The following is a 27,702-nucleotide window of genomic DNA, read 5'->3' as shown; positions in this document are numbered from 1 at the left end:
GTCACATGGGGACTGTACCGTTGGAGATGGCGTTGTACCTTCTACGTTACTCGTCCTTTGGCAAAGGCCGAGGCCAAAGAACAATGTGCCGAGCCCTGTATAATCTGTGGCATGCTTCAATAAAGCATAGATGTCATATACTAAACAAGATTGCGCACTATCAAAATATGTATATATTTACGAAAATGAACTCTATTTCAACGCAGTAAGGCGCAACCAATCACAATATAGCTATCGGCACGAATCTTGAGCTCTGACCTACATCTGCGCAGAAGTGATTTATTAGCAAAGAACCAATCCCGAGTGTTATGTATTATTATGTTAAATAAAAAATTCAGTGTGTGTATTATGATTATGAAATAATATTCTAATTGGGGTGTTTGAGGGTGTTGCGTTAATTACGTCACATGTTGTATATGTGAAGCAAAAAATTACAAAAAAAATCTGTCTTCACTTCGAATCTTCCTGCTAATTCCCGCTAATTATTAAAAGCCTATGTTAGTATCTTAAGGTAACAAACTGCGTAAGTTATAACTTCAATACCAATCTGTGTTTAACAATCTTTGCAAATTCGGATTTGTCTCACATAGCTTAATCTCATAGTCACCCTATTAGAAAGGGACAAACGGCCTCCGAGCTATCTGCTTCACTCGGCTCGTTTTTTGGCTGTAATTGCTCAGTCCTGTTTGTATAGACTATGTCTATGCACATTTCTGCACAAATTCATTTAAAAACCTCTCGGACATTCAGATAAGAATCTGACCGACCGACTACTTACTCTTATTCCATTTTAACTTAACGTTGATAAGATATGATGCTAAAATCCTTGCACTAACGAATCAAGATTTAGCCAGCAGCTAGGAAAATAATTAAAAGAAACCCTCATTGTCGATTTCATAATAGGTTCAGTTATTTTACTTAAAACTAAACGTTAAAACGGAACGTGCCACTGAACGTGCTCATTGTTATGTCACTGTCATTTTAGCGTTCACTTTCAACGTCAGTGCCAGTGACAGTGACATCGATTCTTACCTTCACATTGACTGATTGGATTCGATTCGATTCGCGTCGCATTGTGGAGAATAGGTTCATCTTGGGAGTATTTTATCGCTTTGAGACATTGTGAACGTGTAATTTTTATCGTGTGAAATTGTGATAGTGTGTGATTTCCCGCAAAGAAGAGATAATTATTTTATACAGCACCTTCTGAGGAGAAAAAATCACTATGGCCTATCTATTGTACATTATCCTAGCAGTTTTTATAGGTAAGTTCCGTTATTGAAATTTATTCATGTGGATTTATACTTATTTAAGTTTCGTTCATTTATTTTAATTAATTAGTCAAGTAATAACTATTCAACTCTAATTTACTTTTAAACATACATGACTGTATGTTTTTCTTGCCCAATTATTTCTTGTGAACAATAATACATTCTTCCGGCTTAAAAAAAGGGGAGGGTTTTCAATAATTGATAATTATTTACTGTTAAGAATTTAGGAATATTCTCACCGTAAGTAATTATACGATTTTTATGAATTCATAATATCATTTTTCAATTTTTTTTGTGGGTACCACAAAATATGAGTGATTTCATATTTTATTACATTTACGAAAACGTTTCTGATCGTAATTTATAGCTATAGAGGTTTTAATTCTTAATTTTAACTATCTGAAATAAGTGTTATAACACTTATACTACACTTTACTACTACAACTTACTTTACTATACTAAAGTACTACTATGTACGTACGTACATACATAGTTTACTATACATAGTAAAGGACCCTCTGTAAGAGATTTAAAATATTGATTTCTATGACATTGAAATGTGTAAATTAAAGAATGTAATTGATATGTTTTATATATTATTATGTTCATGTTTTATGAACAGTCTATATTTTTTCTGTTATTTAAAAAAACATTCAAGCTGAATACGGTTTAGACCCATTAAGCAATCTGTTCAAATCGATAATATTGTCATTTAGACATCAAACAAGAAAAGTAAGAATTAAAATTAATTACGGCTCTAAATTATAAAATACCCAGCAGTTTCACCACCATAACTTCCCATTCATAGATAAAATATTGCCTTACACAGGTGGCTGGTACATCCATAAACAAAAGACTCTAATTTGAAATTATTAACGGTGTAAATACATACACCTGTAATACGTATTCATGTAATATCATTCATATAATGAGGGTTTTCTAAAATGGCAATCCACGAGGTGGCAGCACCGAGTCGTCAGGTCCAGATAACTGTCAAAGTGCTTATCTTTATTATGAATAGTGAACGATTTTAGTGTTTTTTTTATTTTATAATTAAAGCACTGCATTATTGTTTTACTATTGCGGTTGAGTAAATAAAAAAAACTAAATCATATTGTGTTAACAAATTTTTCAACAAGCTTTTCCTTAGTACCAGTGACTTTTGCACCCTCTCTCTTAGCTCAATTTTTAGTTCGGAAACCTTATTCTGACCGTAGTCCATAATAAAATCAATAACACTTCCAATATAACAGAATTTCAATAAACAATAAATTCGGCACCTACAATTCCATACTATTTGACAGCTGTTTGGACCAGACGCATACGTGGCGCCACCCGGTGGCAGAAAAAATTTCAAAAACCCTCATTCCTATACCTATTTTGGTGTATGTTGATATCTCTGATAGTTCTCATCTCTTCAAGCCAAGCATACTACTTTCATTCCTTTGTAAGAAAATAAGCATTTTGGTTGTATATATGTCTTTACCTCTTCACTATTCATTACATCACAAAGCTCATTTCTATTCAAAAAACACAAAATGCATTTTATTATTACTCAGTATTGTACAGGAAGTCATTTTCTGTCACCATACAACTTAACTTTTGAGAGGAGTTTAGATAGTCTTTAGGACCTTTTTAAAATACACAATTCTACTAATATAACTGTTTCCTAGGTTCAACTTTAGCCCAGCTTGAGAATGAAGATGTTATGCTGCAAAACCCCATCACGCTGCCTCCAGAACTACAGCAGAAAATCAATGACACTGAAATAGAAAAGTACAAGACGCAGTACTTAGACCAGTTTAAGAAGAAATGTGAGAAGAACGGACATCCTGAATTATTTGAAAGTGCACAGGTGAGTCAATTTGGAAAATTTTATTTCAAAACTAGCTTCTGCCACCATTTTCACCCGCATCCCGTGGGTACGTCTGCACGAACCCTTATAAAAAGTAGCTTATAGCCTTCCTCGATAAATGGGCTATCTAACACTGAATGAATTTTTCCAATCATACTAGTACTTCCTGAGATTAGTGCGTTAAAACAAACAAATGTTAGTATAGATAAACATGGATAGATAGAATTATTCTCATCCTTATTGGTGACACTACATGCAGCAGTAAAGTCTACCAATTGAAATACATGTGAATAGCTACTTGACATTATGCCCAGAAAATTTCTGATCCAGAGAAGCCTTGCAACAATATTTTTTTTTCTATTACCTACATTACAATTCCAGTATCAGATCAATCATCATGCATTGTATTGAAGGATATAAATTATAGTTTCTACTTGATTTAATTACGCCAGTTTATTTGGATGAGATTAGAAAATGATATGGAAATATCAATTTTCCTGATTAGTGGACAAGCTTACTAAATTGTTATTTCTGTGACAAAAGTATGATGACAAGCATTTGTTGGTCCATATTTCTGGTGAGTTAATTATAAAGACATTAGTTAATTGGTAGGGGACGAGAAAACATCGATAATAAGCGTTTCTAGTAGCTATCTGTTATTTATCTTGTTGGCCGAGTTAAGTGTTATCACGCTATCATAAATAGCACGTATTATTAATATCGTGATTGGGATTACGAGGTTGGAATATTTTTATTAATATTTCGACATAGCTCTCTACAATTGTCGTTACATAACTTTGCCGCTCCGAAGTAAGCTGCTAGCAGCAAATTTCAAATGACATCCTACCATTTTGGTAGTCTTGAGAAGCACTATGGGTGAGATGCACCATTTAACTTGACGATAAACAAACCATAACCAGTCGTGAAATTGCCGCCCATAGGACAAATCGGCGATTTGGCAACGGAAGATGGTTCGGTTATCGTTATAGTCAAATGGTGCAACTAACCCCAAGTAATTCTGTCTTTATTGGTGACAATTTTAGTAAAGATTTGATGTTATTGTCAAGAATAGATACAGTGGGTTTTAATGAACGGAAGTTTATGTGAGAATTTAATTATAAGCAACCGGTTCTGTAATAAGCGACCTTCTTGCTGTGACGAGGTCGGGGATCCAAAGATCATCAACATACGGCATTGCTGGAGATAAAGTACGGTTTTAAGAAATAAATGCAAGGGTTTAGAAATAGAAACTGAGTGAACGAAATAGTTGTAGACAGATTTTATTTTTGTTGTTGCAGTAAAATGTGCCAAAATATTTTTATTGTTATGTATCGTAATTCTTATGTTCGTAAAATAGAGTGCTCAGTTACTATGTACAATAACGAACATCATGATTCAACTGTAGAGGTATAATATTAGCTTTCGTCAGCGGTTTCACCCACATCCCATGAGAACTAATTTGCTTGCTAGGATACATTTTGCAAATCGGTCCAGTAATTCCTGAAGTCTTAAAAGAAGTAAGAATTCTTTCTCAGTTTTATAATATTAAGATAGATGTATTTTAATTTCGAACAGGTTTCAAATTAATTCAGAAACACTTGTGCACATAACATGTACTTACCTATTACCGCGCCTCTAAGTGCTTCTAAACTGCCGCGTTTATTTTTGTTCTATGATAAAAATAATCTTATAAAAGATCCTTGAAAAGGTTACATGTAGCGTTTGAAACTGATGTTGTCATTATGTGTAACAAAATACCCGGAAAATAAGGCTATTTGAAGCAATTTCGTACTTATCTTGATGCTCCCTTAGTTACGAATTAGAGTAAGTATCTACCTACGTCAATGAATATGCCCAAATGAGGCTCTTTTTCAGATTGAAATTCAGTTGTTGTCTACTGAAGCAGTGTAGGTTTCTATTACCTAACTGTTCCCAGTCATTCCATCGCTGTCGTGAGGACAGGACCTACTTTCCGCAGTCGGATAAAAGTAGTGTCTTTCTTTTCTTAAGCTAAGGATCTATATGTATGCCAGATTTCATTTAAATCGGTTCTATGGTTTTGGCGTAAATGCGCAACAGTTACGTACCTATAAGGATAATATTTCACTCTTTCATTGCATATTTTATCGAACATTGTGTCCTTATCTGAATACCATACTGTAAATAGGTAGAGTTTGAATTTGTTAACAATTGAGACCAATACGATCACCGTCACTATTGGATCACAAATACCTACTATTGGTAAAATAAGTTAGCAAAAGTTCAACCGTAAGAAGTTTTTGGGTATGTGCAAGGTTTTCTAAGAAGTAACACAAGTTGTGTAGTTGCATTGTTTCAAAAAGTTAATCTTATTTAAAAGAACTAGTTAGAAACTCCACAAAAGTACTAAGTACAGACTCCGTTCTACGATTGTAGGAAAAACAATTGTATCGTTTCTCAATACAATGCAAAGGCATAACATTTACAAATGCCGGAAATATCGACAGCCTATTGGATTATTGCTATTAACTACTATACTAACTTCTTGGTACCTGAAACAATAGGCATGTCCTTTGTGACGCAATTCTCAGTTTCTTGTTAGAAGATATAAAAACTTCAGCGTCATACTACAAGGCTGTATGACGTTTTTGATTGATACCTGGCCAGTATTTTATCGTTTTTTTCTGGGAGATGCATTTATTATCTATTGGTGCAGAACGCGCCGAACGAAACGAATTTAGAATTCGTTATTTGAAATCTTATGAAACGTTGTACAATTTTCCGCTTCTACTCATCCGATTCGGCGCTGACATTACGTAAATTTTGATTGGTGTAAATTGAGCAAAAACGATTGCCTTGATATGTTCGACACGTTTGGCTCCGATAATGTGCTTTCGCCATAGCACAATACTTCCTAATTTTCGAATAAACTATATTTGCTGTCTGTTGGTAATACTGAGAATCTTGGTGGAGTCTTCTCCTTGTAAAGAACCTATTTAAGAGGCACCATCATACTGATTTCTGCAACAAAGTAACACGAAGGGTGTAATGACACAAGAAAATGAGCTAACCTAGGGAAAGAATATGAGTAACTTACAGTTTTATTCTAGGACAGAGCAAAGGCAACAAGTTTACAATAAAGTAAATGTGGAAACATTTATCAATTTGCTTCAAAAATATAAGTCGAGCACATTTACATGGCAACTGTACATACATACAAATATTTGTGTTAATCCGCGTGTTGTAAGACAGCTGTAATCAGTCACCTTGTACCTTGATATATCAACTACGATATGGATTGGAAAATAATTGCATTTGTGGTGTACGTAGATACTAAAGTCTTGATTACTTTTTTACACTCTTATGAAAGATTTTTGATTAGCGCTGGTATTTTTTGTTGCAATTTTTTTTTGCAAATTATTTTACTGAAATTATACAAATGAAATGCTTGACCCTGATTTTTGGAGTCAATCTTTAACTAACTTAATTTCTTAACATAAAAGTCTAAAGTAAAATTGTTGCGCTGGTTCCGCGTAGAACGAAAAGCTACATCACAACTGCATCGGGATGACATCGCCAAATACGATGTTTATTTGTTTTATTTTATTTTTGGTAATTTTGTACGTCTGCCGTTTTCTGTGAAGGGCACTTTGAATGCAATATGTTTACTTGCACTTCACTAAGAATACAGTAGGAATTTCTGAATATTATGTATTTACATTAAAAAATACTCCTCAGTGTTTGTTGTTTACAAACTTTCCTTTTTGTGTCATACTCGATCGTCAGTATAAGTTTGGTAAAAGCAATTTTATTATTCATCAAATTTCACCACATAATATGTATCATGCTATTGACGTAGAATAGTTGGTTATAAAAAACAATATTTCCTGCCTACAGATAGCATCAAAAATGATTCATATACCTACTGCTGTAAAACAATCCAAATCAATTGTACCATTTATTGAAATAACAAAATCTGTTTCTGTAGTAGATTGGGAGTAGGCGTAAGTATATGATGCATATCATTGTAATTTTATAATTGTTTGACAAAATACCATTTCTGCTTAGCTGGATACTACTGATGATGAATAAAAAGGAAATTGAGAGCCATATTATAACAAAGCTTGGATATCATGATTGCTTTGTTGTGCAATGACTGGTCATTATAATATGTAGGTCATTATCAAATAAGCATTACCTAAAGTTAGGACTAGTTAGTCGCTGTAGATAAAGTACCTAAAACCCGCAACTGCGTTGTTATCACTTTGTATTTGTACTATTAACCTCAGTACTTTGTACTAAAAAAAAACTTTTTAAATTATCTTAAATGGAATGTTGGCATTGGCTACGCCTAATGAGGCTGTCACAAGTAATATTTTTTTCCTTCAATTAAATAATCATTTATTTCAGGAAATTTTTCTCATATTTCATACAAATATTATTATTTCATATACATTTTATTTATTTTCCTTACTCGTTGATTCTTTTTTGGGATACATAATAATTTGTGCGATTTCATAGGTAGGTAGTCAACTAACAGTAGGCCTACAATGCTCTCCATTTCATCGAAATTGAAGACACTTATTGACCCTAGTTGACCCATAGTTTTTGCAAAGAGACAAATAGCAATGTCTCAGATCAATCTGTTTTTATCAATATGAAGATAGTAGGTAATTGAACCTGATTGAGAAGTGGACAACTGAATACCAATAACTAATAGTGCCTAGAAACTTCTAGCCTTGAAAGCCCAATTTATTTTATTATATTTGTGGTTGTTAACGCTAATAAACTCGTGTCATGTGGCTTGCCTTGCATCCAAAAAGTATCAGAATATTCTTATTCTCGGACAGTCCAATGTGTTAATTATATTTGGTCAAATAAACAGATTTATCTACGACTACGTCATACGTACCTACTAGTTTTTGCGTGCTCTTTATATTATTATCTGCAAAAAAACTAGGAAAAATAAGTAAAGAGGTCTTTATATCTACGTAATCTTATTTAAAACATAAAGGAAAAAAATAATAATGATCCCTACGTGAGCTCGTGAGGTAGGTATACTGAAGGTTAACGTAGATCGTTATACGCAAAGATTTGAAGATAGACAATAAATATTATGTTAACATTTTCAGTATAATACTATAATAATTCGAAAAAGCCACGGTACTGACGGTTTTTGCGAATACAACTTTAACGTATCTTTTTCCTGGAAAATTTCCCCATCTAAATTTAGTGTTATAGTATTAAAATCCACTTCCTTAAATAGATGAGTGATTATAATTAGTATACGGACATTATGTAGAGGTAAATATCCGTAATGTTATCTAGCTTCGTCGTCTGTCTGTCGATGAGACTTAAGGCCCTTGTGACTTTTGACCCAGAGTTCTAGTCACGCGGCACGGAATAAATCGTCTATCGATACCACTATGCATATGGGGTGAATTTTTATTTTAACTTATTGAATTTCAAATAACACGTAAAAAGATGCGTTGTGTATCCGGTGTTGTCTGTGAAATCACGATTTGACCAAATACAATTATCAGACGATTCTTCCAAATGATTAAAAATAGCTGGAAATAATTTGATTAATGTTGCTATAGAGGATGCTATAGGAACTACTGATAAAGAAATAGAATAAAACTTGACTTTCCTATTGGTAGGAAGTCAGAATGTATCATCCTATACCTTCTTAGTACTTTATCAGCTATATAAATTTCCTTTCAATAATACATATAGGTAGGTACCCTACATCCGACTGTGATTACGTATCAGCAGTAGAACTGAACTTTGACACGGGTACTAGTTCACTACAAATTCCTAACACAATTACACAAGTACATATGTAGGTATATGAATGTACAATGACCAAAGGACTGACTTAATGGCTTGACCTTTTCGCCCTACGTGAGTCAGGCGTGGCATTGGTATGCCGAAACGGAATGTAGCCAAATTGCTGGGACCTTTAATGTCTTGTTCAAAAAGGACCAATTTTCTCATAAGTTTTTATGTTCCTCCCAGAATAAAAATAATAGTGTCTCCGATAACCTTTTAAATAAATAAATAACATTCAATTTTATTATCAATAGATTTGCTTAAACTGTTGAGTATAAGGACAATGAACTTTGCCTACATAGCAAAAAGCGGCCTTTAAACGATATACCTACGTCATGACAAAACTTGACCTGATAGTAGGAATTTTAATTTATTCGCTTAAAACTCGGTAATACATACACACATCATTTAAGCAGGTATTTATTAGGTACCTACTTTAAAGTTATTGTACCCGTGTCACCTTTGGGTACAAATACGACATTGTTTTTGTCTCATTTGCATAAAGGTCTATACAGATGTTTCGTTGCTTCTTTTGTGTGTAGCCAAAATCGATTTGGATATTGTAGCCAGTTTTGCTTTGGCGAAAACTCTTTATAATATGTATTATCTTTAACCAGGACATAGCTAAAACAAGCAAGTCTATGAAAATGTACATAAAAAAGCTACTTGTGAATCAGCGAAATAAAGTTTTTTATGAATCGGTCACCCAACCGAAAACTTGAGCCGTTCCATAGAAGTAAAACTATTCGTTATTTGTTTGCAGGCAGCAGCTGGGGATCTCATGAACTGCTTTAACTCCTTGGTGAACACAGAAGTGCTACAACAGGAGATTGAGAATGCCAAGCCCACTGGAACAGTCGACGAAGTGTTTAAGAAGTAAGTTTTAAAGGAATTCCCTGTGGTGGAGTCTTGATTCTCATCTGCCTAGCCCAATTATGTTGGGGTCGCCTTGCAGTCTAATCGGATGCAACTGAGTACCAATTGTTACTCAAGTTGTACCAAGTCGGTCAATAGAAATAATTGTTAAACATTGAGCGACTGCCTGTCTGACCTCGTAAATTCAGTTACCTGGGCAACGCGAACCCTTTGGTAAGGCTGGTTGTCAGCCTTAATAGATTCTGACTACCCGTAACAACTGCCAAAGATATTCAAACAGTGCCTGTTAATTAGCCACAATGTACTTTTTGATTTTGATCATTATTATTACACCTCAGTCAGTCCCCTGTTTAACCAGTCCTATGGCGATATTCGACAAAATACTCAGTTATGTATTGAGGATCGTTTTGCTTACTCAGCTATTAAGCTAGTAATGTAATGTTTAGTTGCGTTATTTGTGTTGTGTTGCGCAAAATAACGTCATTCCTATTGAGTTTCATAGTATGCATATGGCTGGCCGTTACACGCAACCCATTTGACCGATTTTTTGACTATTTTTGTCGTAGTTTTGTGTAATTCAAACTATATAAGCTCGTCGAGGTATATTTGTCGACTCTTAAACTAATCCGATTTTATTTTGTTTATTTGGTAGTAGCCAATCCTAAGTTAAATTGGCTACTGTAAATTTCACTTTACGTTTTAGTCAAATTGCACGCACAAAACACTACAGCGCTTGTATCAAATGGCAAATGGCATTGCCGTTCTATTTGTGATCAAAATTCCAGTCACGCATAAAATCATCATGAACATCATATTATTATGCCGATCCAATACAATCCATTTACAGACATTCCTCGTTTTCCGTCTCTTTGATGCTCCTGCTCCACCTGCGTTAGCGTTAACGTTAATGTCAATGGCCAACTACACGTTACTTATTGCATTAAAAATGCGTGTTGGCTACACTTACGCAAAGAGTTAATCCCTCATGAAGTAACGCGTTAACACACATTAAAGAGGTTAAACTCAGACACACAAAATAATTCTAAAAACTAAAGCTTTCTCATTTGACCATTCCATTACCGTGCTCGTAAAATGCAGCTACCGCTTAAACAAAGTCTCTACACTCGTCCTTGCATGCGTGCAATGAGATGGCATTAATGTAGCCAACATCACTTAGCGCTCTAAGCTACGCACTAAAACCCTTTGATGTGTCCAAAAAACCGACACCCGAGTTATCGCTTAACGTTTAATGCTATTCATAATGCCATTTGTATAATTTGCCATTAAAACGTTGGCCACATCTGCGTAATGCCAAAATTTAACGCGTTAAGACGCAGGTGGAGCAGTAGCATAACAGACTTCCCCTAAAAGGAGGAGGTTCTCAATTTTGATGTTTGTATTTTTTTTTCTTAGCGTTATAAGAAATGTAAGTACCTCGATAAAAAACCTAACTAGTTAAAACATTTCTCCAGGTACTGTGCCAAAACTCCAGAGTTCAGAGGTTGTTTCCGCAACATGACAGAGACCGTAAAGCCTTGCTTCTCCGGAGCTGAGCAGAAACACTTCAAGACGATGTACAACGTCACTGAACAGTTGGCTGACTTCATCTGCTATAAGGAAGGCGACAGGATCGCATGTGAGTTCTCAACCTTTGTTTAAACTAGGCGTTCCAATGTACGCGAGCACAGAAACAATAGCTTAGTATATCTATTCCGCGTATTAACTCTAAGTACTCGTGCTGACTCTCGCCTTACAGTCAAAATACATATTTGTATGCGAAACCGACTACATTGTATAAGTATATATTACCTACTACACTATATTGCAACGCTTAGTCAGACAGAGGGACTACCATAGCAAAGTAATAACTGCTGACTGAACGAGGTGTTCATTTTTGAACTACATTGCAAAATGCCTGAGGCCTCTTCCAATTCAATACAAAGGAGTCCCATTCATTATACTACATATATCCGCTATTTAACTGCACCCAGATTATATCAACCAATTTAAGGTTAAGGTCATCGGTCCAAATCAGTGAGGTACCCCACGCAGCGATTACCGAATTACTGCTATTATATTTGTGTGTGACTCTGATTGTACCTGTAATTTTGTGTACTTACACTAAATCAGCGAATGATAGTGACTCTTCTTCATTAACTGACGATTAACATACGTCCCTTTTCAAGTAAGAAAATTCGTAGGGTGCGTCTACAAGGTGCATGTAGCTGGAGCAAAACATGCGCAAATGACAATTGACAAGTGACAAGATCACGCGGGTGGGGATTTCGATTCGGTACATGCGTTTTTAAAATGCATGTAACCAGCGGATGTGCCTGAATATGCGCAAGCTACTTGCACCACCCTAAATGATATACCATATTTTAATAAGGATATTTTTATAAAACTGCTGGGGCACCAGCGAGAGAAGAAAATAAAATAGTTCACTCATAACGTGTTTTTCTCTACTTTCAGTATTCATAGCAGAAGGCGGTAAGGAGTGCTTCGAAGACAAACAGCAAGGCGTTCAGGATTGCTTCAACTCTACCTTCGACTCGGAAACTCAGGCTAACCTTAAGAATGCCACTGACACTGGTATCTTCGAACTTGAGTTCAAGGTAACAATCATATTCCTTTATAATTTGTGGTTGCGGTTTCATGCGGTTTCTTTGTACCATAAAGGTTCCATACCTACTGAACCTATTTGAATAAAGTTTTCCAGCTGTTTCACGCGGTTCGTTTGTACCATAAAAGCTCCAAACCTACCGAACCGATTTGAAACATTATATCACTGTTGGAAAGCTACACTACAAGAAAGATAGGCTATATGTTATCCGGGTAAGGGTAGAACATCCCCTAAAACACGGGTGAAACGAGAAACAGCTAGTTGGCATATAAGTGGCATTTAGTCAGTTCCGAATTTGGGGCCAGCTCGCAAAATTACTGAGGCGTAATATCTACATAATTATTGAGGCGTGACAATATTTTTTTTGCGGATAACGAGTACTTATGATACGGTATTGAACTTTGAAGTACAAAGTTCTAGGTCGCACTGCATAGCGGAACAGGCGTATTATTTAGTTGACGACCAAGGAACCCTTGTCAGTCATGAATTCATGATATGTATTGTTGTCGAGTTTTAATTCGCAATTCGAAACCCTAATTGTTATCGTGTGTAGTTTCTACCGGCTCTTTCATCCGCATCACGGTGATATTCATTACCACATCCGCGTCCCAAAGGAACTGCTTCCCACACATGAATACTGATAATAATTTAAAATACTGCCATGTTTCATCAGAATCGATCCAATCGTTTTAACGTGAAAGAGTAACACACACATAGGTATCCGTCCTTACAAATTGTCGCTTAATATTAGTATGATTTGTTCATATATGTGTATAAGTCTATTGCCCAAAAAATTTATGGTAATAATTTAATTATATTATCTTTCAGGAAAAGCAATGTGAGCAAATGACTACCCTCCAGAAATGTATAGTCAGCGTGCTGGAGAAATGTCCCAAACCCACATCGGCTAACATCGTCGATTCGCTGTTCAACTTCGTGAGAAAGGCCACTCCTTGCAAGGCATTTACTAAGGTAACGAAATTATGTACTGATTTTATTAATGATAGGTAAATTGTAGCTAAAGATTTAGTATTTGGGAGTTCTGTTCGGTTTACAATGAACAAAAACAGACAATAATTGTGGTATCGAGGAGTTTCACACGTTTTGAATTCGGATAAATTACAAAAATATATGAAGATAACTGAGCAGGCTCTTCTGACGATCCAAATAAATATAAAAACTTGGATTAGTGTGTGCCCAAATTTAAGAATTTCTGAATCAATCCACCCTTGACCAGGGTCGGTGGGGCCCAAATCTCGAGTAAAAAAAGGTGTACATAGTGTAGCGTTTAAGTCCATGTTTTTAAAATATGGACAAATTCCTTTCCTTAGAGCATCTTATACTTTAGCAAAATAAACTGCGTATCATATTTTTATAGTATAGTAGCGGTCTACGTCGGCCGTCTAATGAGGAAGTTTCTATTGAACCCATGTACGCGCGACGCCAATTACGTATTTTGAGACAATAGCTATCACTATACCATTATATTCCTGTATTTTACTTCCTACTTTTTAATGTATTTTATACCTTTTTCGAAATATTAAAAAAGTTCCTATATACACTTTTTATATAAGTAATTTTTATGACCCAATCTTGGATTATTTCTACTTTTGTTTATTAACACCATAAAATCTGCACTGAGCGATTTTACTCCAATTTATTTTATTTTTCAAAATATTTCTTATTATTATGTAATATATTACTTTCCACTAATATTATAACGCATGTTTTATTAGGGGACCGGCAGCGTTAGAGGTGGAAACACAGTAAGTTGTAAAAAACACGTTGAGTAGCTTTCGCCATTTGTGTACGTTTTTCATCCATGCGATATAAATCTGTCTGTGTCTATGGCAAAACTTAATGCCACCATATAATAAAACGTGGTCTTAAAAATCACCGGTGCTACGTTTAGACCATTGTCTTGATGAAAGTGAAATGGTTTAAACCTAGTACTAAACCCAGTCCGTTGAAACCACGTTTTATTATAAGATGAATGTAGTTCAAATTTTGTCTGAGTCAATAATAAAAGACAATTTAAGTAGGTTTATCCAAGATACAACCTTTGAAGATTGTACTAACATTATATTAATTATTCATGTAATATCATTTATTATATTGGAAACGGTGGCGGTAAAAAATAGCATTTTAGGTAAGTATAGAATCATTTTAGGTATGTGGCTGACAAAAATATCATTTGTGACGTTAATCATTTGTTTTATGTGTTTTTGTTTACTTGTAGGTTGTTGTGTTCACATCTAACAAGAATAAAAAACCATTGTCAATGTTTTGTGTTCCAAGCATGGAGAATAGAATAAAGAGTGGAGATGTCATAATGCAAAATCTTCTAAGAAGAGTTGCGAAAGAGCGCGTCAAAATACGGGTGTTCGGGGACGAGGACTTTTGTAAAGCCAAACATTTTCGATAGATGTGTCAAATACCCTGAACAAACGTCTCGTTAGTTCGCTAGTAAGCGGACGTTATGGTCACGCCTGCCGTACGTAGTTAACCTAAAAGAAAGCGCCTGAACTACTGCTTCTGACATCTCTACTAATATTTCCTTTCTCCGTGGTAAGTAAAAAAATCTAATATTTATACAAATGTTTTCGCTTTATAGGAGGAGAAAAAGGCTGCGCCCGGTGCAGCCAGTGGTTTGACCGTGACAGCAGCAACACTCGTAACCGCGCTGGCCGCCGCATTACTTGTATAAGCGAAACATTTAATTCTAAGATAACTCTCGTACAACATAATTTAATTTTACGCTACGCGCAAACAAACATTACAATACCTACGCAGGTACAAAAATGCAGATTAAATGCGAAAACGCTCTGGTGCTGCCATCTATACGAAGAAGTTACATTTTTTAAATATTTTAGTACGCATTTTTAAGCGGGTCGCATAATTTTTTATATATAATTATGTTGGGAAGGCGTTAGAACAAAGTACATAAAATAATGTTAGGTGAAGGTGACTGTTGTATGACAACTCTAAGTTCTGGAGTAGTAAATTAGAGTATAGGAAATTGATTAACCTTAAATCATTATGATTCTTAAATTCGTACTCTAATTAAACTACTGCAAAACATAGCTTCAAGGGTAAGGCGATTTTATAAAGATTATAATTGTGAATGGACGTGAGTTTTGATTATCAAATACTAATGGATATGTCTCGATTTATTTTAAATTTATAATAAGGCAAATCGCCCCGCGATGTAACAATAATATCAATTAAAATGATTTAAGTACATTCCAAAATTCAGACATTTTAATAAATTAAAAGAAAAAAAAAACAAGTTTTATTTGGACAACTGCATAAGCAATCCTGTCGATTTAAATAAATGTATTTCATTACTTTATACTGCTAAAAGGTTATTTCACACAGATGATATTATCAATAATTCTGTAGTTGATTTGCATTGTTTTTTTAACTTTTATATTGTTTTTATTATATCTAAGCGAATATTACTGATGCTTAAAGACTGTGTGATATCAAAATATTATATTCCTTTTATTGCAACTGTGACTAGGCAGCATTTATCTAGAAGTACATATCGTTACATATTTTTTTAATGCCAATATTTGCCAAAAAAAGTGGCCAACGAAATATAAAGCTTAGCTTAAGACTTAAAATAAAGGGAACCCATTTTTTGTACGAAGAATTTATGTCATAAAGTCATTGAACCAGGTTCAAACGGCGTTAACATTGGTTGCCTTGCATAATGAGAAATAGTATCAATAGGTGTATACTTAGTATATCAATGTTTTAAAAAATGTCGAAGATAGCCGTCCGCAAGTTAGACTCGCATCAAAATGTCCTAAATACAAACCGGCTACACTGTAATATGAACTTTAGTGTGTAGGTAATAAGTACGAAAATAGTTAGTAAAATGAAAGTCGCTTCGTACATTTATTACTGCTTTTGTCCATTATATTTTATAGAGTATTTAATGTTTGGGTGTTAGGGTAAAATGTCATAGAAATATTTCGTAGACTCAATTTTACAGACATTTTAATATATTTTCTATGGTCATCCTACTTTTGTGATATTTTTAAAATAGATATTCGCTTTGCCAATGGTTCAGAGAATTTTTATTTGAGAGAGTAAGGCATAATTGTGTATTTGTATTATATAATGTTTTCTATAAAATATTTATGTAGTATATTTTTTGTATAAATATTAATAATTTGACATTATCTACTCTGTTCATATTTTTTAATACTTTTGTTGGTTTGGTTTTTTTTATTAATACATCAAGTAAAGGCGCTTCATAGTTTAACATTTTTAATTATTTTTATTTGCTAAAAGTCTATGGTGCGCTCAACTTTTTAGTTTTAAATCAATTAAAAGTTACGATATACAAAACAAATCAAATACCAATTGGGAATTAACTCTAAACAAATTTTTCAATAAGCTATTCTGTGCCCTATTGCTTAGACCTTAAAATTCAACTTTACGTGCCACGAATGCTGGTCCTGCGTCAATAAGTGCGTGATCAATAAAATGTTGAGATTGTTTTGTATATTTTAACTAATAGTTATACATATAGAACTGTTTTATGACAAAATATGTCGATAATCTTGACCCTGAAGGCCGTAGCATATTATAATGAGAGCATCTACATACGAAATTAGGATTACGCAGATTTAAGGGTATAGTCTACAAAACATTTTTTTTTTCAATGCCAACATTTAAATAGAGGATCCAAAATCCCTCTATAATGACCAATTTTCAACTTTGGTACCAAAAGTTTATTTGTTGTCCTTTATTCTTGGAGCCAACGCCCTGTGGTTGTTGTACAGTTTATTTTGCTATGAGCTCGGTTTACAAGACTATCGACATATGAAATGCAATCCTGATTAATTGCTTTGTTGACTGTTTAATTATTAGAAGCCATATTGTCTATGTCAAAGGTGTAGATTCGATGTCCGGTAGCTAGGGATTTGTATTTGTTGCTATGTGGTTTATAACCATTTTACAATATTTGCAAATAAATGATGAAGTATAAAATTCTTCAAATCTTTTTATTCCTACCCAACTAAGCGAATCATTTTTTTCACACAATTATTTTTGGTAGTGTGGTAGACCAACTGGATATATAACGAAGGACCGTAGCGAGTCCCGTCGGGGCTGCGGGACTGTTCGAATGAGTTACCGCGGCCCTGGTACAGAAAAGGCCTACGAAGACACACGATGTATTTCTTATTTTATTAGACTGAAAATCATAAAACTCCATATAGGCTTAAGAAAAATACAAAATCCTAAAATGAGCGAGCACATGTCCGAGCCACGCTGATAACTTGTTGGGATGACGAAAATAATTCACACAAATATAGTTCTTATGTTTATGTATTAAACGTTACAGTTTTTGCACAACAGTTACATAATTATTATTGGCACTTAATGATCAGTCCTAGCTCGGCACTGTCAGCATATCAGTTCTTCTGAAACAAAACAAAAGAAATCTCTAAAACAGGTTACACACGCAATTTTTATTAGTTATAGCCTATGTTACTCGGGAAAGCTTTCCAACAGTGAAAGAATTTGTATAATCGGTCCATTAGATTTTAAGTTTTTCCATTACAAAAAAAAACCTCTTTATAGTATTAGTATAGACGTACCTACAGACGCTTTTCCCAGGTTTTAACATGTCCTGAGTGATTACCTTATTTATTTGTTACGCTTACACGAAAACTTTTGAAATGGTTGAGATGAGTCTAGAACGCGGATAAAGTGGTGGAAAACAGCTATTTATTTATCAAGAGGCTGCATAATTAGGTATATCAGTCATTACGTATATCAGCGTCTCAGTACTGCATTACCTTATAACTAGAAAAAAATGAATAATAGGAATAAATAACAATGCTTACCAGTATTCAAGCCTTGACATCGTTGCACGGCGAGCCTTTACGTACAAATCTGAAGAGAGACTCCGCCATGTTGGCGGGAGTGGGGGTCTCACAGCCTTCCAACTTGTTCACCACACAGCTTGACAGCTCGTCGAATTTAGCGCACTTTTGCTGTGGACAAGAAAAATGTTTGTGAGTAGGTGCAGCAGTCTGCGGCAATACATAAAGGGCTTAAGAAGGGACATGGGAGGTTTTAGTCAGTGAGAGTCTGACAATCGCTCTCTGTAGGACTCACAGCGAAAAAAAGTAGGTAGGAACATTGCTCATCTGCCATCATGTGTATAGCCTACTCCTAACATGTTAGGGTCGGCAGCCTAATAGGTTACAGCTGAGGATCAGTGTTTTACATGGAGCGACTGCCAATCTGACCTGCACAAACCAATCCATTAGCTGCCAGTTGACACACTTTCTGGCTTCCGACTATCTATAACGACTGCTAAAATTGTTCCAATAACCAGTCGTTATCGAAACACTCAGGAGGAACTCATTATGTCTAGATGGTTCCCCATCCACAGAGGGACCTCGCCAAGCGTTAGTTAATCCCATGATTGATCTACTTGAAGACTTCAGTTATAATTAGATACTTACAGCAAGGGTAAGGCTCTTAACCTCATCGACGCTCTTGAAGCCCTCCTTGATGTTTTCGGCACAGGTCCTGATCTCGTTAGCCTTGCTCTGGAAACACTGGGGTCCGCCTTCTGCGATGAACACTTTCGACCGAAACATAATGTGTTAATTAAATATTTTAATAGGTGGTAGATAGGTTGTACCTATTCAGTATTATTTATGGAAGATTTAAGACCTTACAGGGATGATTCGATGTCATGATCAATATGTTCCTACCTCTGTTTCGTAATTTTTCACATGCATAGCCATCTCACATTTTATCTCTTGAAAGCCTTGTAGCACAAAAAATTTAAATTTACCATGAAGAACGCAAATTCTTTTCGGTTAGTTTGTAGTAGTAAATTGTGGATATTTATTAGCAAACGTTCCAGATTTTTTACGTATCTACAAAATAGTTCTTACATGCAATCCTGTCGCCATCCTTGTAACAAATGAAGTCGATGAACTGGTCGGTGCCGTTCTTAGCGGAGTTGATCTGGTCGCGCATGTTACCGTCCACGCAGGGAGAAACGCCGTCCAATAGGTTGTAGATACAGCTCTTCAGTTCTGGGGTCTTGGCGCAGTACCTGGATAAAGATAAAAAAGTAGGTATAGGAGTTAAATATGGAACCTCCTCCTTTTTGGATGTAGAAGAAGTATGTGCCACCGTAATACCGCAATGTGCCGTGTACCTATGTAGCGCCCCGATTTTTACATTTCTCACGCTCAGTTAACATTAACTGCTACCACTAGGTGTGTATTACAGGCTTCTTCAACTCTTTTGGAAATGATTTTGATACGATTGATGACTTGAAGAACACGACTAAGTTTTATGATAAAATAGTTGTTCAACACAAGATAATTACTTAAGACTTTGTGATTGTCAGAAATATTTACTTCATAGGTTGTAGAAAGAGTAACCCCATATTTTGTTATGTCTGTAAGTATGTATACTCACTTCTTGAAGACCTCATCGAGAGCACCGTTGGGTTTGGCTTCCTCGATTTCCTTCTTCAGCGTCTCCATATCGAACAGACTCTTCACGCAGTTCACGAAGCTCTTGCCAACATTCTACGAATAAAAACCAAACTATTAGTTATGGCATCTTATACATAGCTGATCGTATAAGTACTCTTGTAACCTACATAAATTTTGGTACATCAATCCTATCACTTTAACTTAGATGGATGCGTTTATGGAAATGCAACCGAATATTATCTTTGTATCAGCTAGATTTTAAGCCTGGTTTTACTGGTTACCTATAACTATATGTCAGTTACTGCTATCTGCCAGTTAAAGGCTGCTTATTACTTTTGCCAGATATTGCTATCTGAGACCTTTGAAACCAAAACTTATAGTTTATCTATCAGATACGTTTCTGACGAGACTATCAGTAACAAATCCATAACTGGAACTTATGAGTATTTTGAACCCAATCACCTCTGCAACCCCCCATTCAAGGCAGCGGACGTTCTGACAAGCCCCAGAGTACTTCGGTCAAAGTCAAAGCGTCATGTCATATCATACGCTTGTCCCAAATATGGGCTAACCACCTCGTTGAAATTCCAATCACCTTACTTTACCAGCTAATTAATACATTATCGGCTACATTTCTATGAACAGGTGTTTCCTCTTATTATAATGTAAATGGACACCGCCAATTTTGGGGGTATTTAGCATTTGTCAACTTGATTCCATGTCACTGAATAATATTAAGTATATAAACAAAAATAACGTTCATATGTTGATGAAAACATTGACGTGTTGGCCTGATTTTCAGTCAAACACTAACCTTTACTTAAATTAAATATTTTAAAGCTAGTCTTAACATTATGATGGGTAATTTTAGGTTTATGAATCTGATAGTTACCACTTTTGAACATTGCAATAATTTTGTGACATCTAGAGCGTAATAGTGTCCCTTTTTGTTTGATTTCGTGGTACCTACATATCTCTATTAGACTATGATGAAGCCTCGCTAGTGCATACGTTTGAGATGAAAATACTCAGTTTCACTATCCTCTTAGGGAAAAAACAGCTACAAAATACATAAAAGTACCAATCTATAATTTTACCCAGAATCGGTATTTCACTTAACGCACAATCTTCACAAATCGTATTAGCTGTGTTTCATATGGTACATGACTGAGGAAACCAAAGACTCTTCAATGAAATAGATCCTTACCTCAACCTGGTCTACTTTGTCTTCGGCGTTGTTCTTCTTGCACTGCTGCACGAGCATGGCGCGGAGCTGAGCCGCTTTGTCTTCAGGCAGGTTGAACTCCTCGGCCAGGACGGCTGGAATTAACAAAGAACATTGTATAATGTACAAGCTTACTTATAAAATTGAGTATTGGCAAAATAATGTGCTTTTTAACAACAACTTGACATCAGGAATCTGGGATTTAACTTGAAATGCTTGTGAATTTTTAAGAAATGCCGAATACTGAAAAATATAATTCAAACATCATAGAAATAATCATAGGTTTATTATATTTATTAGAAGTTTACTCAACTTAAGTCTTTATTATTTTTCCTGGTTCGCAAAAAGAAGATTTACTTAAAGAAATAAGATATGCCTTTTGCATTAACGATAGGTACCGATAAGACATTAATAACTATTGAACAAAAAACGTTCTTAAAATAAACTAAATACCTAGGAAAAGGTTCCGAATATTGTTTTGCTTGTTGACCATTATTTTCTCATCATTTCTGTCATCTTTTGTTACTAAGGTCAATTAATAGCTTAGCGATAATATAAGAAATACGTCAATATAATATTTATTAAGAGATAAACCTAATTAACAATAACTGTCACTTGATTATTATTATCATGTTACTCCGATTGGAGCATTTTATGTAATAAATCGAAATTAACTGAATATTTACACAATTAAGGAATACCTACCAAGTCCGGGCGTCCGATAACAGTTTGCAATGTGGTAGCTACGTTCTGTTTACCCACAGCTTATTCCCTACTTGGGACATGTTTACGTGAAAGAAACTTAGGTTAATGGTGTACCTAATCACAGATTGACAGCACCGAGGAAATAAATGCCTATCTAAGAAAATCGCTGTAAAAACAGGCTGGCTTCTTTTTCGGAAGCGAAGTTTCGGTCGATGTTTAAGTCCCGATTATCCATAAATGTTTATAAATAATAGGCTGACTGTACATATGTATAAATGGCAAAAATTCTCTTATCGAAACTACATGAAAGACGCGTCTTGTGTCATCCCGGTGCAACGATGCAACGTCAAACTACAGAGCGGTCACACGACAAGCAGAGTTCAAAGGATAGTCTTGATCGAGTAAATTGGTAAATGAGCGGCAGCGAGCTCGCAGGAAGTGGGGGACACGAGTTCAATTCCCAACTGTAGCTGCCAGTCTTATAATACAGGTTATTCGCCACGATATTTTATGTAGAGATGTCATTTTGAAGAAAGTATTTTATTGGGGAGAGTGAACTTTGTGAGGTCCGATCGTATGATCTCTTTTGGTTGCACCTTTTATTAAAATACCAAGTTTAGATAAATATAGATAACTCTGATTTTATTTTATTTTTTTATTTTAATGGTAAATAAGCTTCACTGTAGCTTCTGTTGATAGTAACTTGCAGCTAAATGTAGGTATAGAAATGGTAAAGGTACTTAAACAACTGAAGCTTCACTGTGCAAAAATTGATCACAACATTTTTAACCCCCGACGCAAAAACGACGGGGTGTTATAAGTTTGACGTGTCTGTGTGTGTGTGTATGTGTGTGTGTGTGTGTGTGTGTGTGTGTGTGTGTGTGTATGTGGCATCGTAGCTCCCAAACGGATGATCCGATTGTAATGCGGTTTTTTTTGTTTAAAAGGAGTGTCGTTCGGGAGTGTTCTTAGCTATGTTTGGTGGAAATCGGTTCAGGTCTTCAAGGTCATCAGCTCGTTTGTTAGGTGTGAGAGGAATGTTACACGCTCAGTTTACTTGCAAGCATGTGTGGGATCTGAAATTTGAAACACTAATGTCTTCTGGAACCACTGAGCTGGTCTGCTGTTAGGGCACGAAGGTAGGAGACGTAACCCTGAACTGCCTTTTAGTAAACCCATCGAGTTTGGGTTCGTTGAATTTGTCTTGAGTAGTTCTCTTCAATTGACGAGAACCTGATACTGGAAATGGGATGTGGCGGATGAAACCCTGGAATGCCGGAATGAAACGGATAAACCGATTTATATCTTCGCTGAAAATCTAGAATGACCAAAGGATTATGTTTCCTCAACCTGTGCAATTCTTCCAGAGTTGTTATGAGGATTGTTAAACAGCATCCTTTGGCCGAGATCGCATAGAGCGACCCCATCTTAAAATGAAAGAAATTAACTGAAAGAAGGAAAAAATAAGGAGCTCCTTCAAAAAGCATGAAATAAAATTAAATTATAAATTTAAAAAAACCCCCGACCCAAAAAAAGTACGCAATTAGTATGACAAAAGGTTAAAAACGCTAAATCCTATAAAAAGCAAAAAATAACTTTAACACTACGTAAGTACCAACTAAAGCATGTCAGACTAAACTAAATTTTGACGTGTCGGGGGACCGCTTTTTACCTTCAAAAGTACTTACATAAATCAAATCATACCTACCTAATTACAACATTCGTATAAAATAAAATTATATACACAGTTATAAGTAGTACCTATATACTTAATTACTTCTAACGTTAGGCTAATAAATTAGAGCGGTCCCCCGACACGACAAAATTTAGTTTAGTCTGACATGCTTTAGTTGGTACTTACGTAGTGTTAAAGTTATTTTTTGCTTTTTATAGGATTTAGCGTTTTTAACCTTTTGTCATACTAATTGCGTACTTTTTTTGGGTCGGGGGTTTTTTTAAATTTATAATTTAATTTTTGGTTTTTTATCTACGCACGTTGCTATCCTCGTGACTCCAGAATAAAATGTGCTTACAATTAATTAATTACCTACTTATTAGGCCAATTACCCCTATCATTAACGATTTAGTACCTAATTAAAGAGTGGTTGTAACCAATTCGTATCCTACCACTAACAATGTTGTTTAGGCATCTTAGGCATTTGTTGATTTACCCCAAACTCGCATTTTTGGAACAACAACAATTGTTATTGTTTAAATAATCGATAGATTGTCAACAATTAGGTAAGTATGTTGTTTACTCTTCAACTTGATATCTTTGTTTCACTGTCATGAACCTAACTACACAACTTATCAGTTCAATTCGTAATTGTTTATCAAAGCTGCAAATAATATGAATAATAATTATCTAATTTCCAATTAATTATTTACATTTTATTAGCGTTCAATAATTCTAATGCAAATACAAAGGTCAAAGGCCTTTTGACAGATAAGATGGCGGGAAAATGCCCAAAGAGGTAGTAAAAGACAATTAATGATTAGTTTATGGTTTCCCGGCAATTAGGTACCTAAGCATGTCGACACTAGAGCGGACAAATTAACGACCATCAATTACCTGACTAGATAAAGACGCACCTATTGTGTATTTGACTACTACTATTGTGCAATGTCCCGGAAAATACCTTTATCTGACCTTAAACATGAGGGAAAACTACCAAATTATTAATAGGCAACACTAAGGAAGGATAACGAATATTAAAGAAATTAATCATTTTATTTTACATACCTATAAGTAATTTTTCCGCATCATCAAACTGAGCACAATTTTATCTCTGGAGTAGGTACCTAAGTGTGGAACTTTAAAGTGCTGTATACACGGAGCAACTGTAGTCAAGGCAACTTTTGGAAGGGTTCTATATGGTAAAGTACCATATGAAAAAAACGAACTGTCAGTTGCTGCAATAGTTGCCCCATGTGCAACGAGCCTTAGTAGTGCTTTGTACAAATTTAGACTGATCCTATTTTTAGTACTTAGTCGGTAAAAAATACGGTCGGAGGATTGGATAATATTCTTAGTTTGTCCGGTAAAGGATGGCCCCTTATAGATGGACGGATGGGCCCTGATAGCTAGAAAAGCTAAGCAAAATATAAAAAAAAGCCTGAACTGAGAATGTTTTATCGTTTAAGACAGTTAACCACATTAAAAGAGGAAAACGGGCAAAAATGTCCGCCGAGGTCGATGTGTCAACCAACTACTTCAGACTTATTGCAATCTTTCAATTGTTCTTTACTGTATCTTGTATGGACATCAGGCGCTTCCTAGTATGACGAACTGTACTGTGAAGCAAGAGAAAAATACTGAAAAACATCAGTATCAAGGGTACTTTAATTATCTACTTCTGCCGTGAGCCTAGTAGTTAGGGTCTCTTTTTCTCAGGCTTGCATTAAAAGTGGAATTCAATAACAGCTAAAAACCTATCTGTTGATTTGATTACCTAGGAATAGAGACATAAAAAACTGACATTACTTAGGACTTATATCCAAATTCCATCTCTAACAAGCACATCGATGGATAGGTTACTGAAATCCACAGTAAGTCTTCATCGGATCTGTTTCAACAGTCAACAAAAACCCCCTTAATCATAACTGTAAATCAAATATGTAACACCTATGTCTAGGTATGTAATCTTACAAGTATCAAACACATGACTAATCGATGCATCCTAATGGCTTAGGACAAATATGATGCAACAAACAAACAAACACGAACACTCATAACAAACATTGCACCTTTGTGTACTAATCTCGTCATTTCAATCATCGTTGATCGCATAATCATCATTGTTGACAATTGTTACATAGACAGCTATTTGTAAAAACTGTTTTTGTAGATGCAGTTGAGCTGGTTTGTATTTTCCTCCCAAAAATGATATCATTCATTCTCTTAACACTATATTTTTTGTTGTTAAGGATGTTTACTTTTGAAGAAGCAATTTTAAAGGAAAACTTAGGCGAGCTCAATAACTAACGGCTGTTCCAAATATTCTATTAAACAGTCCTATTCTAGAAATTCTCTAGAATATGACATTGCCTACTACATCATCGTCACCATTCACCAGCCTTTTCTACACAGAGAAGAATTGAGCGTTAATCACCACGCTTGCTCAATGCGGGTTGTTACCTACTTGTATGGGGCTGAGGTCAAAATTATAATATCTCTAGAAAGCAAGTAAATAGATAGCCCGAAATTCTGTCGTGGATGTATTTTATGTGTATACCTAGTCATATAGTTATCAGCACAGTCAGTAATATCGAGAAAAAGCAATTGACTGTAAAATATGCATTTCAGCTTTAACTTATTCGCCGGAACGCCTCTTTAATGATAATCTGTAAATACCTCTACAACTTTGTATGGACTGTAGATACTCTTAAATGACCGCAGTTTAATACGTAGGTATAAAGATAAGGTCCACAAGTTTAAGTTCAATGAAGATTACTTTCGGTAAAATTGATATAACAAACTAATAACAAACTGTTGCTATCTAGTATTTGACCTTTGTTTGTAATAAGAACCTCTGGTGTTGCTCTGTATGACAATAATATTAAGATAGCTGTAACTAAAGAACTCAAAATACAATAAAATGCTTATCATCCGCCTACCCTTTTCCCAACTATTTTGGGGTCGATTTCCAGTCTAACCGGATGCAACGTGTTGCTATAATATTTTTTTTTTGTCAAATTTTGCACTGGTACCACTGAAAATGATTGTCCTTTCAAAATAAAATATCAAACTTTAGGGTCGAAACTAAATATTACATATCTAGATCTATACGCTGAACAGAGGCTTATTGCCTTATTTTTGTAATTTGATTCCTAATTATTTGAACCCTACTATTAACTTTATTGCTCCTAAATTAACCGTTTTAAATTCATAATTTTAAATTTTTATTAGGAAGATGTAGGTATGTATGACTTTTACATACCTACTTTTATTTCTTTCTTCTCATTATTTATCTATTACTTTAAAAATTAAAAAATCCGGAAAGTACTCACCCACAGCCAAAAAGGCGAACACAATAGTTCTCAGCATGATTATGATTATTTCACTAATACAACTGTGCAGACCCGCTGTTCAACAACGACTGAAGCTCCGACTATTGTCACGCACGTTATATACGACACTGAATATTAGGCTGATGACGATATACCCGCTACGTGGGATGTATACTGTGTAATACTGTTATGTATTAATTAATTGATGTCATTTGTATAAGGTAAATAGATTTTTGAGCTTCTTTTTATCGAGTAAGCTGGCTAATCATCTGACAAGCCAAAGTGTCAGAGTTTTCTCTAACCCGTCTGACGGCCTCTGACGTCAAATTATAACTATGAAAACTTTTATATTTGAGTTGCATTCGGGGAAGCTGGTTCTACGTACCCGTAGCCCGGGGATGTAACACCGCTAACTGATCAGGCTCAGGAATGTTTTGTGACAATCTCCAAAACCTGCAAAGCGATTTCGGTGCAACCCGGGAATCGAACTCGAGGACCTCGTGCACAACAGTTGCGCTTTTCGAGTACTAGATCAACGATCCTTTATTATTTGAGCTTACATTCTTGCTGGCGATCATGCGTCTGATTTCTCTTTGGGCGTGTAGAATTGCCATCCCATCGGGCTATAACGAGATAATGTAAAGAGAGTCCGCCTGTATGCGCGCGCAAGCACCTGCAATACAGGACTGCGGGATTGTTTGAAAGAATTACCGCGGCCCTGGTACATAAAAGGCCTAGGAAGGAACACGATGGGTTTTAGTCAGTAGGTCAGAGTCTAACACTCCCTCACGCTGCTAACCCACAGCGGAAAAAAAACACCTGGACTACATAAAGTACCT

General features: G+C 35.3%; 2 protein-coding genes across 4 annotated transcripts; one reads left to right on the top strand and one right to left on the bottom strand.

The window, feature by feature from the left end:
* The first annotated feature begins 1,032 nt into the window (after positions 1-1,032).
* Positions 1,033-17,443, top strand: LOC110374985 (27 kDa glycoprotein). 2 transcript variants are annotated; one of them, XM_064034221.1, is made up of 8 exons: positions 1,033-1,265; positions 2,945-3,126; positions 9,701-9,813; positions 11,286-11,449; positions 12,286-12,428; positions 13,265-13,408; positions 14,173-14,202; positions 15,051-17,443. In XM_064034221.1, exons 1-8 carry the CDS (start codon positions 1,226-1,228, stop codon positions 15,141-15,143), a joined length of 909 nt encoding a protein of 302 aa, XP_063890291.1. In that variant the 5' UTR covers positions 1,033-1,225; the 3' UTR covers positions 15,144-17,443. The 2 variants fall into 2 exon arrangements, with proteins under 2 accessions (XP_063890291.1, XP_063890292.1); XM_064034222.1 differs by lacking the exon at positions 14,173-14,202.
* Positions 17,444-17,763: 320 nt separating this feature from the next.
* LOC110375022 (27 kDa hemolymph protein) lies at positions 17,764-27,022 on the bottom strand. Of its 2 annotated transcripts, none has more exons than XM_021332986.3 (7): positions 26,864-27,022; positions 21,131-21,243; positions 19,904-20,016; positions 19,369-19,532; positions 18,928-19,049; positions 18,301-18,450; positions 17,764-17,871 (listed from the first exon to the last, which is right to left on the bottom strand). In XM_021332986.3, exons 1-6 carry the CDS (start codon positions 26,898-26,900, stop codon positions 18,307-18,309), a joined length of 693 nt encoding a protein of 230 aa, XP_021188661.1. In that variant the 5' UTR covers positions 26,901-27,022; the 3' UTR covers positions 17,764-17,871; positions 18,301-18,306. The 2 variants fall into 2 exon arrangements, with proteins under 2 accessions (XP_021188661.1, XP_021188660.1); XM_021332985.3 differs by having other exon boundaries at positions 17,764-17,874; positions 26,864-27,021.
* Positions 27,023-27,702: the final 680 nt, after the last annotated feature.

The sequence above is a fragment of the Helicoverpa armigera genome, chromosome 4, assembly GCF_030705265.1.
Source record: "Helicoverpa armigera isolate CAAS_96S chromosome 4, ASM3070526v1, whole genome shotgun sequence".
NCBI classification, from domain to species: Eukaryota; Metazoa; Arthropoda; class Insecta; order Lepidoptera; family Noctuidae; genus Helicoverpa; species Helicoverpa armigera.
This window is presented reverse-complemented; position numbering and strand designations above follow the sequence as displayed.

Coding starts and splice junctions, on each gene's coding strand:
- LOC110374985 (XM_064034221.1), top strand. CDS start 1,226: ATGGCCTATCTATTGTACATTATCCTAGCAGTTTTTATAG. Junction 3,127..9,700: donor AATTATTTGAAAGTGCACAG/GTGAGTCAATTT, acceptor ATTTGTTTGCAG/GCAGCAGCTGGGGATCTCAT. Junction 9,814..11,285: donor GTCGACGAAGTGTTTAAGAA/GTAAGTTTTAAA, acceptor ACATTTCTCCAG/GTACTGTGCCAAAACTCCAG.
- LOC110375022 (XM_021332986.3), bottom strand. CDS start 26,900: ATGCTGAGAACTATTGTGTTCGCCTTTTTGGCTGTGG. Junction 19,050..19,368: donor GGATGGCGACAGGATTGCAT/GTAAGAACTATT, acceptor TTCGGTCGAAAG/TGTTCATCGCAGAAGGCGGA. Junction 18,451..18,927: donor TTAAGAGCCTTACCCTTGCT/GTAAGTATCTAA, acceptor TCTTGTCCACAG/CAAAAGTGCGCTAAATTCGA.